General features: G+C 36.8%; 1 protein-coding gene across 1 annotated transcript in view; it reads left to right on the forward strand.

The window, feature by feature from the left end:
- Positions 1 to 16740, forward strand: part of GTF2A1 (general transcription factor IIA subunit 1) — a 45218-nt gene that overhangs the window by 15146 nt on the left and 13332 nt on the right. The window contains exons 4-7 of the mRNA XM_082846232.1: positions 152 to 216; positions 4070 to 4145; positions 6398 to 6531; positions 9081 to 9401. Coding sequence (XP_082702358.1) covers positions 152 to 216; positions 4070 to 4145; positions 6398 to 6531; positions 9081 to 9401 — 596 coding nt within the window. The remainder of the gene's footprint in view (positions 1 to 151; positions 217 to 4069; positions 4146 to 6397; positions 6532 to 9080; positions 9402 to 16740) is intronic.

The following is a 16740-nucleotide window of genomic DNA, read 5'->3' on the forward strand; positions in this document are numbered from 1 at the left end:
AGTTTATAACTTTCTGAGATATCAAGTGGTTGAGTGCATTTGCATGCAGAAAATGTGGAAAGCATGAAAAAAATTTTCGGTATAGTACACAGCATTCTTATGAATAGCCTCAGGGTTCCTTGTTTTTATGTGTGCCTGTTTTTTTTCATAGCTGCAGCACCACAAGTTATTGTTCCTGATTCTAAGCTGATACAACATATGAATGCATCAAACATGGTAAGACTCAGAACATAGCACTTTGCTTGGCTCTATTTATTCTAACCCAAATTGTGATTATGCTTGTGTATGTTGTATATTAACAACTTGAAGTTTATTCAGGACTTAGGCAAAATAGCTGTTTTGTTTGGTTTCCTAAGTATTGGATTTAACAGCAAATCTAAAGTTTAGCTTGGTACTTAGACATTAAGGTTCATAAAATTATTCAACTTTCTGTTGAAAATACCAAAAGAATGATGCTTTGTGGGAGCTGTTTTATCTTCTGCTATTTTTTTTTTTTTGTGCGGTACGCGGGCCTCTCACTGTTGTGGCCTCTCCCGTTGCAGAGCACAGGCTCCGGACGCACAGGCCCAGCGGCCATGGCTCATGGGCCCAGCCACTCTGCGGCATGTGGGATCTTCCTAGACCGGGGCACGAACCCGTGTCCCCTGCATAGGCAGGCGGACTCTCAACCACTGCACCACCAGGGAAGCCCTTCTTCTGCTATTTTTTGAAAATAGGTTTACGGGACCTACCAAACATTATGCCAAGTATAGTTATGTTGCAGAAGACCCATCAACTGAAAGAGGTTAGGAATGCTAAGAATTATAAATTTTTAAAAAATGAACCATTTGGATAAAGATAACTAGTATCGTTAAGATCAGACATTTACAAATTTTGCTCTGATTTAACCATAGCATAGCCTAATAAGTTTTATTACAATATGTAAATTGCTACTTTAAAATGCATTTTTTCAGTTGCATTTATTATATATTAGACTTTTGATACTTCTAAGAGATAGCCACTGAACTCAAATTTTCAAATTTCACTTAGCACATATAATATATCCCATCAGATATAACGATAAAACTGAAAGAAACCCTCAAAACCTTAGAAAATCTTTACTTCTATCCTCACAGTTTTTTTTTTTAATAAAACATTAAAACAAAGTTTAATTAGAATCGTTGTTCCAGCATTTTCTCGTAAATGGCTTTTCTTCTGTTTAAACTACACAGACTGTTAGTGGTGTCTCTGCTCTGACATTCCATTCTTAAATCCAGCCAAATCCTTTTAATAGGAAAGAATCATTATTTTAAATAAGATCTCTTAGTCTAGTGTTAGCAGTGAGATTTTCTTTTCAGACCCAGATTTTTTTTTTTTTTTTTTAAACGAAAAAGCAATATTTTAAAAAACAGTTACTAGGCTTCCCTGGTGGCGTGGTGGTTGAGAGTCCGCCTGCCGATGCAGGGGACGCGGGTTCGTGCCCCGGTCCGGGAAGATCCCACATGCCGCAGAGCGGCTGGGCCCGTGAGCCATGGCCGCTGAGGCTGCGCGTCCGGAGCCTTTGCTCCGCGGCGGGAGAGGCCACAGCAGTGAGAGGCCCGTGAACCACAAAAAAAAAAAACAGTTACTATATTTTGTGAGTGATGAGTGAACCTGAAAGCTCCTTTGTGTTTTATAAGCCATATAGGAAGCAGGGCTTACCTACTAGACAAACGACTTCTTTCTATTGATATATACCAGCCTTAACAAATGTATAACTTTTACAGAATTGCAAATTTCTACACGATAGAAATTGGAACTTTTAAATTCACAAAAAATCAAGAATCTCTGTTTGTACTTCCAGTTCAAGTTCCTGGAGTCAATTCTTTTGCATGAAAATCACAAAAGTCCATGTCTATCGATTCTCACAAGAACTTTTATTATTCAAAAAAAATTCCCTTTCAAGTTTAAGGCACCAAATTTCTTTTTAACCTCCATCCTTAAAAATAAGTCTCACTGTAGGATCCATATTGTAGTTGGTACTATTGAGACTGTTTCCTAGGGAATAACTTGTATCATTTTAAAACAGAAAGTTTAGTAGAATCACTTGCAGTAGACCCATCTAATTTTGAAGAATTTTAAGTGTTGTGGGAGAGAATTTTGAATTAAAATTGTGTTTAAAAAGACTGGTAAAGTTAATGGCCCATCTCTTACTGATTTGCTGTGTCTCCTTGATGCTAAAGAGCATATGTATTTAAACAGATCATAGGTAGACTTCAAGCAATAAAATGTTAGCATTTATACGTATTTCAGCATTTTACTTGTTTTCAGTTAGTGTTTGCTTCATGTGTTTTTCATGTTCTAAAATGTAATCAGTATAGGCTTTTTACAAATAAGTTTTTTGTGTTTTTGTTTGTTTGCATTATTATTCCTGATTCAAAGATATCCATTAAAAATAGTTTCATTTTGAAAAAAGAATTTTTTTAATATAAGAATATGGGATAGTGATAATATATTTGGTAGAAAGCTATTTCAGGGAACTTATGAAACAGGACCTTATATCAAACTAGTTTTGCAGGTTCTCTTTATGAAATTGCTCAAATGCGTTATTCACGTTAGGGCCTTTTCACAAAATACAGGAAGGAACTTTCAGCAGACATTAATAAAAGATGGTTTGTGTGTGATACATCACAACAAATATTTATAGCAACTTGAGTGTGCAGAGGTATGCAGGTGGTTATTTTCTCATGTATGCTATAAGGAAAATGCTAGGTCAGTTTGCTAGTAGAGGGAGATCTATTAATCTTATAAAATGTGAATTATAGGCACTTAATATTCCTAAATAATATTTCTCAATAGTAAGTGGTTGTTAATATATTCGTTAAATTTAGATTACCTTTCATTTGCTTATATAGACAAGATTTATTTAAATCTTTCATTTATTTAATAAAATGAAATGCAGAACCTGCATTTTATAAAGAGAGCGTGGTGAGCTAGATAGCTGGATTTTGGGGACATAATGGGAGTTTCAGGCTTAAGATATAGAGATTACTTAGGCCTGTCAAATGGCAACAAGCATATTTTCTTGGAAGGCTATACTTAGAGCCTGACTAGATAGTTGTATCAGTAACCTACCTGAGTGTAATTTTCCAAGTTTTGTTGACTTCAAAGCACAGTTAATATTTATTTCTTAAAGCGTATTCAAATAGAGGTGTTTCTAAAAATGTATAAGTTAGATTGAGTATATGAAGGTTTGGTACCTTAAAAAAGATTGAAGGGGGAGGGGAAAAAAACCTACCTGTATATAGTTACAGTGAGATACATGGAAATACTTTGAGCTCAGGATTTTAAAAAAACAGTAAAAATGTAGTGTAATTCTTTCAGAGGAAAGGGGAGAAGTCTCCAGAAGCAGTAAATCAAGAATTTATCCTGGATTTAAAAACATTCGGAGTATAATTCCATGTATGTTTTTATAATTTAAAGTCAGATACTAACTTCATTTTAAAGTGTAGAAATTAATTTTTGTGACTTAAGATTTTTAAGATATTTTCTATATTGATAAAACTGTCAGTAATATATGTTTCACCTAGATAATGCCAGTGTTGTCACCTTATGGCATCTTAGAAGAGTTGCCAGCTAAGAATTGCAGTCTTCTGATACAAGGTTTTCTCTAGAGACCTGTTAATCATGGTATAAATTTAAAATATTAGGATTTCTAAAGTGAAGATACTTACACTTTTGCCATAAGTATATTAATTGACAACAAGGAATTGGGAGTAAGGAAACAGAATAAATAAGGAAATAATGGAATGGATATTTTATTTATTGTACAGCACTGTTAGTGTGGGTTATATTTCCTTAGAGTACATTCTCCAGGTGAAAAAACCTCCTAATTATTCTAATTAATTGCTTGAAATAATTAGGTAAGATTTTTAGGCTCAATGGTCTTTATTGTACCATTTTATAAAATGGCAGTTAGTCTTATTGTTAGAACTTTTCATTTTAGTCTATACTAAATGAAACTGTAAATACTATTAAAATATGCCAGAGATAAACTGATGTGCTGTTATGAACATACATGGTTTTGATTGTTTTTCATTGTTTTTTCCAGAGTGCTGCTGCTACAGCTGCTACCTTAGCACTCCCTGCCGGTGTGACTCCTGTTCAACAGATATTAACAAATTCAGGTAATTAGGAATAACTGATCCATTATTTATATAACTCAGAAAATTGTACTGTCTAGCCTTTGTTTTGTCTTCATTGAAAGACAGAAGATATTAATACTTCTTTTACCATTTGGCTTACGTTATTAAAATAAGATGATTTGAGGACCATGGCATATTAAACCGTAATCACTGCTGAGGATGCAGTAGAGAAGATGAGAATTGCACTTGAACTTTTGATCCATGAATGGAATCCTATTTATTGAATGAAGTATGATTATAGAGAAGTGCTTTTTTTGTTGTTGCTGTACGCGGGCCTCTCACTGTTGTGGCCTCTCCCGTTGTGGAGCACAGGCTCCGGACACGCAGGCTCAGCGGCCGTGGCTCACGGGCCCAGCCTCTTCCACGGCATGTGGGATCTTCCCGGACCGGAGCACGAAACTGTGTCCCCTGCATCGGCAGGCGGACTCTCAATCACTGCACCACCAGGGAAGCCCTAGAAGTGCTTATTTACTTGGTTTTTTGCTAAACACTTTTAACTTACCAAATAAGTTAAACAACTTATTTGAACTAATTTGTGATATCAAACTAAATCCTATAGTATCTTAAGAGCAAATTTATTACATTCTATTTTATATAGTATCTCTCCATAGCAGGCAAAATTTACTTTTAATAATAATGTTTGAAGAATTTATTTACCTGGATTTTAAGTATTTTCTCTGTAATTTAATTATACAATTTCTTGCAAATCAAAACTAAAGTAAGGTGTATCACCTCACACCAGTCAGAATGGCCATCATCAAAAAATCTACAAACAATAAACGCTGGAGAGGGTGTGGAGAAAAGGAAACCCTCCTACACTGCTGGTGGGAATGTAGATTGGTGCAGCCACTATGGAAAACAGTATGGAGGTTCCTTAAAAAACTAAAAATAAAACCACCATACGACTCAGCAATCCCACTACTGGGCGTATACCCTGAGAAAACTATAATTCAAAGAGTCATGTACCACAGTGTTCATTGCAACACTATTTACAATAGCCAGGACATGGAAGCAACTTAAGTGTCCATCGACAGATGAATGGATAAAGAAGATGTGGCACATATATACAATGAAATATTACTCAGCCATAAAAAGAAATGAAACTGAGTTATTTGTAGTGAGGTGGGTGGACCTAGAGTCTGTCATACAGAGTGAAGTAAGTCGGAAAGAGAAAAACAAATACCGTATGCTAACATATATATGGAATCTAAAAAAAAAAAATGGTTCTGAAGAACCTAGGGGTAGGACAGGAGTAAAGACGCAGATGTAGAGAATGGACTTAAGGACACGGGGAAGGGGAGGAGTAAGCTGGGACGAAGTGAGAGAGTGGCATGGACATATATACACTACCAAATGTAAAACCGATAACTAGTGGGAAGCAGCCGCATAGCACAGGGAGATCAGCTCGGTCCTTTTTGACCACCTAGAGGGGTGGGATAGGGAGGGTGGGAGGGAGACACAAGAGGGAGGGGATATGGGGATATAAGTGTACGTATGGCTGATTCACTTTGTTATAAATAAGAAACTAACACACCATTGTAAAGCAATTATACTCCAATAAAGATGTTAAAAAAAAAGTACAATGATTATACAATTTCTTGTTTTGTTAATTTCTAAATGTTTGAAGAACAAATTTAGCAGCTTGCTACATATTTTAATGAGATATAATTGCTTACTACTTAATTAATTCAACATTCTGCATCATTTAAAACAATATATTAGAGGGATTTGGTATAAGCCAGTCATACTGTTAGTGTTATGTGGCAATAATAATTGGTTCAGCAAACTCTTACTGCTTTTTAAGTCATCTTGAAGCTATGGAATGCTGTGCTTTTGTTCAAGATATTAATGCATTATTATACTTTTGTTTCTTTAAATCTTTAAAAATGAACAGCCCCTGAAATGTCTGCTGATGTTACTTATTCCTCTCTCATGACTTGTTAGTGAAGATAATTTACACTTTTAATCAACTCTCATAATCTGTTGTTAAAACTTTGTTGGAAACAGCTTTATAAGGAAAATAAAACATATTAAGCAATGTATTAGAGCATGTTGTAAAGTCAGAGAAGGTAAGGACTATAGTTTACTGTGTATGGATGACAGCCCTTAATAAAATTGTTAGCCTTCTTAGTAATTTTTGTCATTCACCATGGTCTGACATTCACTATGAATTTGTTTGTTTTGAGGTGGTCACTGCTAAAGTGGTAATTTGGAATACATGCTTTTTACTTTAGGCCAGCTTCTTCAAGTGGTCAGAGCAGCCAATGGTGCCCAGTATATCTTTCAGCCTCAGCAGTCAGTAGTTCTACAACAACAGGTTATACCACAAATGCAGCCTGGTGGAGTACAAGCTCCTGTTATACAACAGGTAAAAATCTTTAAGTTTTGACCACCATGGGGTTCTTTTTTTTCTGCCTCTGTATGAATTCTCTGGGTGTTTACCATCCCTTTTTCCATAGCTTTGTCTATACAAATTCTTAGACTCTTCTCTAATACTACACAACCTGTCATTCTGAATTCCTCCTGTACACCTCACAGCTTAACTTACAGTATGTTTAAGACTAAATTGTTATCCCTACTCATCCTTTATCATCCTCCCCCCCGCTTTTTATAAGTGGCACCACTCTCCATCCAGCCTCCTAATCAGCATTCATTCAACACACATTTATTGGGTGGCTACGTATCAGAGTCTTTGCAAGAGACTATAGAGATTTAGGAGTGAACGAAGCAGGCATGAGTCTGGTTTCATGATGGTTATGTATTGTCTGGAAGGGGGTATGTGGAATCCTCCCTTTTGCTTATCTCTAATATCCAAGGTATCATGAAATCCTACCAATTCTTCTTAATAGTTTCTTTTTTTTAGATTGCAGTTTAAACATGCTTTCAGTCCGTTAATATATTTGAAACTAGTTTTCTTTTCCCACACTCTCTTTTGTCATTTCCTTAGTTCATGCTCTCATAATTTCTCACTTAAAATACTGTGTTATCCTCTTAATTGACTTCCCTGCCTCCAGCCTTGTGCCCTCCTAACTTGACTGCTACTCTATATTTATAATCATTGTTCTAAAAATCTTAAAATCTTTTAATGATTTCCCATTGCTTATTGGAAAAAGTGTAAACTCCTCAGTGTGGGTTATGAGATCTTTTTTGGGTTCTTTTTTTTAAAATTTTTCCACATTTTATTTTTTGCCATGCTTCCAGTTGTTACCTGGTTCAGCTGCTGTTTATATCAAAGTTGACAAATATTTGCACATGCTTGTGTGCCAGGTGTTAAACTCTTGTACTGTGAGGACAAAGATGAAAGAAACGGTTATTTTCTTGAGAAACTTGTGTACTTTGAAAAAGAGACAGATACATAAACAAATAACGTTAATATGATAGTACAATGATAGAGATACAGAGGAGGAACATTAATCCAGCCTACTTACAGCCTTCCAAATTTGTCCTGTTGGTACTTCTGGGTTTCACTTGATGCTGTTCTGTTTAGAATGCCACCTTTGGCCTTCCTTCTAGCAGTTCTCTCCAGTCCCCCGCAAACAAACAAACCAAACAGAAAAAGCCTGGCTAATCTCCCAAAACACAAATAGAAGCTCAACTGTTGCCTACTAGGAAGGCTTCCCTGACCAGGCCTTGTCCCCCCAAGCTGAATTTAGTATTCTCTCCTGTCTTTTCATAATGCTATATATTGCAGTTCTCAGACATCTTCTGTCTTTTTGAGTTGCTATTGCTTTGTCTATTGCATCATTAATCTGTAAACTTCTTAAAAGAAATAGTCTTATTATTTTTGCTTTCCTTGAACCTAATGACAAGGAATTGCCATTTAGTGCTTTTAATTTATCTCTAGGCATTCTCTGCTTTTTATTTAGTAACTATAATTATAAATATGTTCATTATAATAGATATAATTACTATTTGTTAATAGGTTCTTTTTGAGTTGTGGTTTACTTTAGAATCCTAGGATGCAGAGGCTGGAAGGAACTTTAGAAATCATCTGATCTGGTGGTTCACAGCTTTGGTTGCATGATTAGGATTACCTGGGGAACTTTAAATAAAATGAATAGATGTCATCTTGTACCAATTAAATCAATATTAGGAGTGGGGACTTAGGTATCAGTTGTTTTTTTTTTGTTTTGTTTTGTTTTTTTGTGGTATGCGGGCCTCTCACTATTGTGGCCTCTCCTGTTGTGGAGCACAGGCTCCGCGGCCATGGCTCACGGGCCCAGCCGCTCCGTGGCATGTGGGATCTTCCTGGACTGGGGCACAAACCCGTGTCCCCTGCATTGGCAGGCGGACGCTCAACCACTGCGCCACCAGGGAAGCCCAGGTATCAGCATTTTTAAGTTACTAGGTTGTTATAATTTGTAGCCAGCATTGAGAACCATTGACCCTAATCTAACAGTGAAGAGAGGTTAAAGACTTGCCTCTGCTACATCTTTATCTGTGATCTTAGACAAAACTGGAACCCAGGGCTTCAGAGTTCAGGGCAGTGTTCTTCATAGGGAGGCAGTGTAGCATAATAAGAGCAGAACCAGAAAACCTAGGTTCACATTTTGCCTCTTAGTGACTTGACTGCAAGCTTTGCAAGTTATTAAACCTCTATACCTCAAGCATATAAACTAATAACGTGTAACTCTTAGCCTGGAGTCTGGCATATACATAGCAAGTACTTGATTAATGGAGCAGTTATCTTCAGAAAATCTTTTTCCTTTAGAAATTTGAATGGTAAAATGAAAATTTAGTGGATCAGTACACTCACTAAACATTCCTCCTGTGCTTTGGTAGTTTTAACTATGTGTGAGATATGGCAATTTGGGGTGATTCTTTAGCATTGGGGCCTATTTCAGTGTGCCAAGCAATGAAACTGAGCTACTTGATCCTCTAGCTGGTTACTAATCTGTAGTTTTTCTTTTGCCTTAGGTACTGGCCCCTCTTCCTGGAGGGATTTCACCACAAACAGGTGTTATCATCCAGCCCCAGCAAATCTTATTTACAGGAAATAAGACTCAAGTTATACCTACAACAGTGGCAGCACCTACACCAGCACAAGCACAGCTAACCGCAGCTGGCCAACAGCAGCCACAGGCCCAGCCTGCTCAACAGCAAGCCCCGCTGGTGTTGCAGGTTGATGGGACTGGGGATACGTCATCTGAAGAAGATGAAGATGAAGAAGAAGACTATGATGATGAGGAGGAAGAAGACAAAGAGAAAGATGGAGCTGAAGATGGGCAGGTAGAAGAGGTAAGTTTCTAGTAAAAGACTAGAAGTAAGAAACTACTCAATCATTTCTTCTTTTACTTGGTACCAAACTGATGAACTATATTTTCTTAGAGGCTGTTAGGGTACTGTACCCTAAGATTTTTAGATTGTTCTGGATGTATTTATCTTTATAAAATATTTCTATAGCTGGTAACAAAAAAATGAATGAATACCAAATTAAGTTGTACTTATAAAGGTGATGGAGACAGTGCATGTAATTCTCATTCTTTGGCTTATGCATTCATCATGATGTAGCTTAAAGATTAAACATTGGTAGAACAGATAGATGAGGTAATCTTTTCCTTCAGTAATTTAAAACAACATTTCGAAAGGGAAGAAACTTAAGAAAAAGCTAAATGTGACCGATTTATTCAAAACCTCCTTTTGTTCTGTATTCCATACCAGTTCCGTAGATAACCTTATCTACTCTTAATGTCTATCTTCAGTTAAACAAACCATACTTTATCTTCTTTTTAATTTTAAAATTTTATTTATTTTTTTATACAGCAGGTTCTTACTAGTCATCCATTTTCTACACATCAATGTATACATGTCAATCCCAATCTCCCAATTCAGCACACCCCCACCCACCGCCACTTTCCCCCCTTGGTGTCCATATGTTTGTTCTCTACATCTGTGTCTCAATTTCTGCCCTGCAAACTGGTTCATCTGTACCATTTTTCTATGTTCCACATATATGCGTTAATATATGACATTTGTTTTTCTCTTTCTGACATACTTCGGTCTGTATGACAGTCTCTAGATCCATCCACATCTCTACAAATGACCCAATTTTGTTCCTTTTTATGGCTGAGTAATATTCCATTGTATGTATGTACCACATCTTCTTTATCCATTCGTCTGTCGATGGGCATTTAGGTTGCTTCCATGACCTGGCTATTGTAAATAGTGCTTCATTGAACATTGGGGTGCATGTGTCTTTTTGAATTATGATTTTCTCAAGGTATATGCCCAGTAGTGGGATTGCTGGGTGGTATGGAAGTTCTATTTTTCGTTTTTTAAGGAACCTCCATACTGTTCTCCATAGTGGCTGTATCAATTTACATTCCCACCAACAGTGCAAGAGGGTTCCCTTTTCTCCACACCCTCTCCAGCATTTGTTGTTTGTAGATTTTCTGATGATGCCCATTCTAACTGGTGTGAGGTGATACCTCATAGTAGTTTTTATTTGCATTTCTCTAATAATTGGTGATGTTGAGCATCTTTTCATGTGTTTCTTGGCCATCTGTATGTCCTCTTTGGAGAAATGTCTCTTTAGGTCTTCTGCCCATTTTTGGATGGCTTGTTTTTTTACTATTAAGCTGCATGAGCTGCTTATATATTTTGGAGATTAATACTTTTTCCATTGATTTGTTTGCAAATATTTTCTCCCATTCTGAGGGTTGTCTTTTCGCCTTGTTTGTAGTTTCCTTTGCTTTGCAAAAGCTTTGAAGTTTCATTATGTCCCATTTGTTTATTTTTATTTCCATTACTCCAGGAGGTGGATCAAAAATGATCTTGCTGTGATTTATGTCAGAGTGTTCTTCCTATGTTTTCCTTTAAGAGTTTTACAGTGTTGGTATTCCATTTAGGTCTCTAATCCATGTTGAGTTTTTTGTGTGTGTATGATGTTAGGGAGTGTTCTAATTTCATTCTTTTACATGTAGCTGTCCAGTTTTCCCAACACCACTTATTGAAGAAGAGACTATCTTTTCTCCATTGGATATCCTTGCCTCCTTTGTCATAGATTAGTTGACCATAGGTGTGTGGGTTTATCTCTGGGCTTTCTCTCCTGTTCCATTGATCTATATTTCTGTTTCTGTGCCAGTACCATATTGTCTTGATTATTGTAGCTTTGTAGTATAGTCTGAAGTCAGGGTGACTGATTCCATCAGCTCTGTTTTTTCCCCTCAAGACTGCTTTGCTATTCGGGGTCTTTTTTGTCTCCGTACAGATTTTAAGATTTTCTGTTCTAGTTCTGTAAAACATGCCATTGGTAATTTGATAGGGATTGCATTGAATCTGTAGATTGCTTTGGGTAGTGTAGTCATTTTCACAATATTGATTCTTCCAATCCAAGAACATGGTATATGTCTCCATCTGTTGGTATCATCTTTAATTTCTTTCAACAGTGTCTTATAGTTTTCTGCATACAGGTCTTTGTCTCCCTAGGTAAGTTTATTCCTAGCTATTTTATTCTTTTTGTTTGTAAATGGGAGTGTTTCCTTAATTTCTCTTTCAGAATTTTCATCAGTAGTGTAAAGGAATGAAAGAGATTTCTGTGCATTAATTTTGTATCCTGCAACTTTACCGAATTCATTGATTAGCTCTAGTAGTTTTCTGGTGGCATATTTAAGATTCTCTATGTATAGTATCATGTCATCTGCAAACAATGACAGTTTTACTTCTTCTTTTCCAGTTTGTGCTCCTTTTATTTCTTTTTCTTCTCTGATTGCCATGGCTAGGACTTCCAAAACTATGTTGAATAATAGAGGTGAGAGTGGACATCCTTGTCTTGTTCCTGATCTTAGAGGAAATGCTTTCAGTTTTCCACCATTGAGAATGATGTTTACTGTGGGTTTGTCGTATATGGCCTTTATTATGTTGAGGTAGTTTCCCTGTATGCCCACTTTCTGGAGAGTTTTTGTCATAAATGGGTGTTGAATTTTGTCAGAAACTTTTTCTGCATCTATTGAGATGATCATATGTTTTTTATTCTTCAATTGGTTAACATGGTGTATCACATTGATTGATTTGCATATATTGAAGAATCCTTGAATCCCTGGGATAAATCCCACTTGATCATGGTGTATGATCCTTTTAATGTGTTGTTGGATTCTGTTTGCTAGTGTTTTATTGAGGATTTTTGCATGTATATTCATTGGTGATATTGGCCTGTAATTTTCTTTTTTTTTAGTATTTTTGTCTGGTTTTGGTATCAGGGTGATGGTGGCCTCATCGAATGAGTTTGGGGGTCTTCCTTCCTCTGCAGTGTTTTGGAAGAATTTGAGAAGGATGGGTGTTGGCGCTTCTCTAAATATTTGATAGAATTCACCTGTGAAGCCATCTGGTCCTGGACTTTTGTTTGTTGGAAGATTTTTAATCACAGTTTCAATTTCATTAATTGTGATTGGTCTGTTCATATTTTCTATTCCTGCTTCAGTCTTGGAAGGTTATACCTTTCTAAGAATTTGTCCATTTCTTCCAGGTTGTCCGTTTTATTGGCATAGAGTTGCTTGTAGTAGTCTCTTAGGATGCTTTGTATTTCTGTGGTGACTGTTGTAGCTTCTCCTTTTTCATTTCTAATTTTATTGTTTTGAGTCCTCTCCCTCTTTTTCTTGATGGATCTGGCTAATGGTTTATCAATTTTATCTACTCAGAGAACCAGCTTTTACTTTAATTGATCTTTGCTATTGTTTTCTTTGTTTCTATTTCATTTATTTCTGCTCTGATGTTTATGATTTTTTTCCTTCTGCTAACTTTGGGTTTTCTTTGTTCTTTCTCTAGTTCCTTTAGGTGTAAGTTTAGATTGTTTATTTGAGATTTTTCTTGTTTCTTGAGGTAGGCGTGTATAGCTATAAACTTCCCTCTTAGAAGTGCTTTTGCTGCATCCCATAGGTTTTGGATCGTCGTGTTTTCATTATCATTTGTCTCCAGGTATTCTTTGATTTCCTCTTTGATTTCTTCAGTGATCTCTTGGTTATTTAGTAACATATTGTTTAGCCTCCATGTGTTTGTGGTTTTTACATTTTTTTCCCCTGTAATTGATTTCTACTCTCATAGCGTGGTCAGAAAAGATGCTTGATATGATTTCAATTTTCTTAAATTTACTGAGGCTTAATTTGTGACCCAAGATGTGATCTATCCTGGAGAATGTTCCATGCGCACTTGAGAAGAAAGTGTAATCTGCTGTTTTGGGATGGAATGTCCTATAAATATCAATTAAATCTATCTGGTCTGTTGTGTCATTTAAAGCTTGTGTTTACTTATTAATTTTCTGTTTGGATGATCTGTCCATTGGTGTAAGTGAGGTGTTAAAAGTCCCCACTATTATGGTGTTGCTGTCGATTTCCTCTTTTATAGCTCTTAGCAGTTGCCTTGTGTATTGGGGTGCTCCTATGTTGAGTGCATGTATATTTATAATTGTTATATCTTCTTCTTGGGTTGATCCCTTGATCATTATGTAGTGTCCTTCCTTGTCTCTTGTAACATTCTTTATTTTAAAAGTATTTTATCTGATATGAGTATTGCTACTCCAGCTTTCTTTTGATTGCCATTTGCATGGAATATCTTTTTCCATCCCCTCACTTTCAGTCTGAATGTGTCCCTAGGTCTGAAGTGGATCTCTTGTAGACAGCATATATATGGGTCTTGTTTTTGTATCCATTCAGCAAGCCTGTGTCTTTTGGTTGGAGCATTTAATCCATTCACATTTTAAGGTAATTATTGATATGTTTGTTCCTATTACCATTTTCTTAATTGTTTTGTGTTTGTTTTCTAGGTCCTTTTCTTCTCTTGTGTTTCCCACTTAGAGAAGTTCCTTTAGCATTTGTTGTAGAGCTGGTTTGGTGGTGCTGAATTCTCTGAACTTTTGCTTGTCACTAAAGCTTTTGAATTCTCCGTCGAATCTGAGTGAGATCCTTGCTGGGTAGAGTAATCTTGGTTGTAGGTTCTTCCCTTTCATCTAAGTATATCATGCCACTCCCTTCTGGCTTGTAGAGTTTCTGCTGGGAAATTAGCTGTTAACCTTATGGGAGCTCCCTTGTATGTTATTTGTCATTTTTCCCTTGCTTCTTTCAGTAATTTTCTTTGTCTTTAATTTTTGCCAGTTTGATTACTGTGTGTCTCGGTTTGTTTCTCCTTGTGTTTATCCTGTATGAGACTCTCTGCGCTTCGTGGACTTGGGTGGCTATTTCCTTTCCCATGTTAGGGAAGTTTTCGACTATAATCTCTTCAAATATTTTCTTGGGTCCTTTCTCTCTTCTTCTGGGACCCCTATAATGTGAATGTTGTTGTGTTTAATGTTGTCCCAGAGGTCTCTTAGGCTATCTTCATTACTTTTCATTCTTTTTTTCTTCATTCTCTTCCACAGCAGTGAATTCCACCATTCTGTCTTCCAGGTCATTTATCCATTCTTCTGCCTCAATTATTCTGCTGTTGCTTCCTTGTAGTGTAGTTTTCATTTCAGTTATTGTGTTGTTCATCTCTGTTTGCTCTCTAATTTTTCTAGATCTTTGTTAAACATTTCTTGTATCTTCTCGACCTTTGCCTCCATTCTTTTTCTGAGGTCCTGGATCATCTTCACTATCATTATTCTGAATTCTTTTTCTGGAGGGTTGCCTATCTCCTTTTCATTTAGTTGTTTTTCTGGGGTTTTATCTTGTTCCTGCATCTGGTACATAGCCCTCTGCCTTTTCATCTTGTCTGTCTTTCTGTGAATGTGGTTTTTGTTCCACAGGCTGCAGGATTGTAGTTCTTCTTGCTTCTGCTGTCTGCCCTTTGGTGGATGAGGCTATCTAAGAAGCTTGTGCAAGTTTCCTGATCAAACCATTCTTTCTTATTGATTTTTTGTTGTGTATTTTTAGAAGCATGTGATTATATCTTTGTTTTCCTCAGTATTCCAGCTTAGTTACTTGTATTCAAGATGGTGTTTGTCTTACCACAGTTTTCACTATTAATTGCCTTCTGCAGCCGAAGATGTAATCTTCTGGTTTATCTTAGTACAAACTTCTTCTAAATTATCTAAGTCAGGGATCCCCAACCCCTGGTCCGTGTACTGGTACTGGTCTGTGGCCTGTTAGGAACTGGGCCGTACAGCAGGAGGTGAGCGGCAGGTGAGCATGCGAAGCTTCCTCTGCCACTCCCCATCGCTTCCATTACCGTCTGAACTATCCCCCGCCAATTTTTTTTTTTTTTGGCTGCGCTGAGTCCTCATTGCGGTGCGCGGGCTGCTCATTGCAGTGGCTTCTCTTATTGCGGAGCACGGCGTGTGGGCTTCAGTAGTTGTGGCGCACGGGCTTAGTTGCTCCACGGCATGTGGGATCTTCCCAGACCAGGGATCGAACCCGTGTCCCCTGCATTGGCAGGCGGATTCTTAACCACTGCACCACCAGGGAGGCCCCTCCCCTTCCAATTTTTTATCCATGATAAAATTGTCTTCATGAAACTGGTCCCTGGTGCCAAAAAGGTTGGGAACTGCTGATCTAAGTAATGTTGTTTTAAAGAATACTGTTTTATTAAATATTGAATAAATGAAACAAAAATATTTTATGATATAAAAAACCCAATGTCCACATCTAGTTAAAAAAAAAAAATACCACTGCCTAAATAAAGTCCCCTGGGTGCCCGTCTCCAATCCCCATCCTCTTCCTTCTGCCATCAGAGTAACCTTGCTCATGAATTTTGTGTTTATCGCTAACTTACCTTTATATTTTACCATATGTATTTATATTCCTAAGGAGCATATTGTTTTGTTTTACATGTCTGTTTATAATAAAGTGAAATAATTGTGTATTCTTTTGCAAGTTGATTTTTTTTGCCGACATGGTATTCCTGAGGTTCATCTGAGTTGTTGCATATACATATAATTATTTTCACTGTTAAATGTTAAAAATTTATCCATTTTTGTGATGTGTTGGGCATTAGGGTTGTTTCTACTTGTTAACCATTACAGTTATAAAATATTTTGGTATGTGTCTTCTGGGGACACATGTAAGAGTTTCTCTAAGTGTTGTACCTAAACCTTGAATTGCTGAATCATAAGACATGCCTATCTTCAACTTACGATAAAATGCCACATAGTTGTACTAATTACACTTCTGGCAGTCAGTGTGTATAATGGTGCATATGTCTATACATCTTCACCAATACTTGACATTGTCAGGCTGCTTAATTTTTGCGTCTGGTAGGTAGAAACTTTTGTTTCATTTCGGTTTTAATTTTTATTTCCTTGATTAATGATGAGTAGCAAAAGGCTTCTGCTACTCCACTTATTTTTTTTTTCAATTTTCTTTTTTGTTATAAACACCATAGCAAATTTTAAAAAGCTGTTTGAACAGAGAAAAATATCGTAGTTCTTGATTTCCCATGTGTACTTAAGGCAACCTCGCTGTGCTTCCCAGCTCCTTCCCTGGACACGGCGGGTTGATCAAGGGAAATGGGGTTTTCAGGTGGGGGCGCTGGGGGCTACCGTCATCTTTATTTACCAGGTGGCCTCTTTTGATTCTTTCATGCTTTTTCTGTAGGCAGTCAAATCAAAAGTGAAAAAGTAGTTTTTCTTGCCTTGTTGCCTAAGCTCTATAATATTGCTTAGAAATGGCAA

Source organism: Leucopleurus acutus, assembly GCF_964270905.1.
Source record: "Leucopleurus acutus genome assembly, chromosome: 1".
Taxonomy (NCBI): domain Eukaryota; kingdom Metazoa; phylum Chordata; class Mammalia; order Artiodactyla; family Delphinidae; genus Leucopleurus; species Leucopleurus acutus.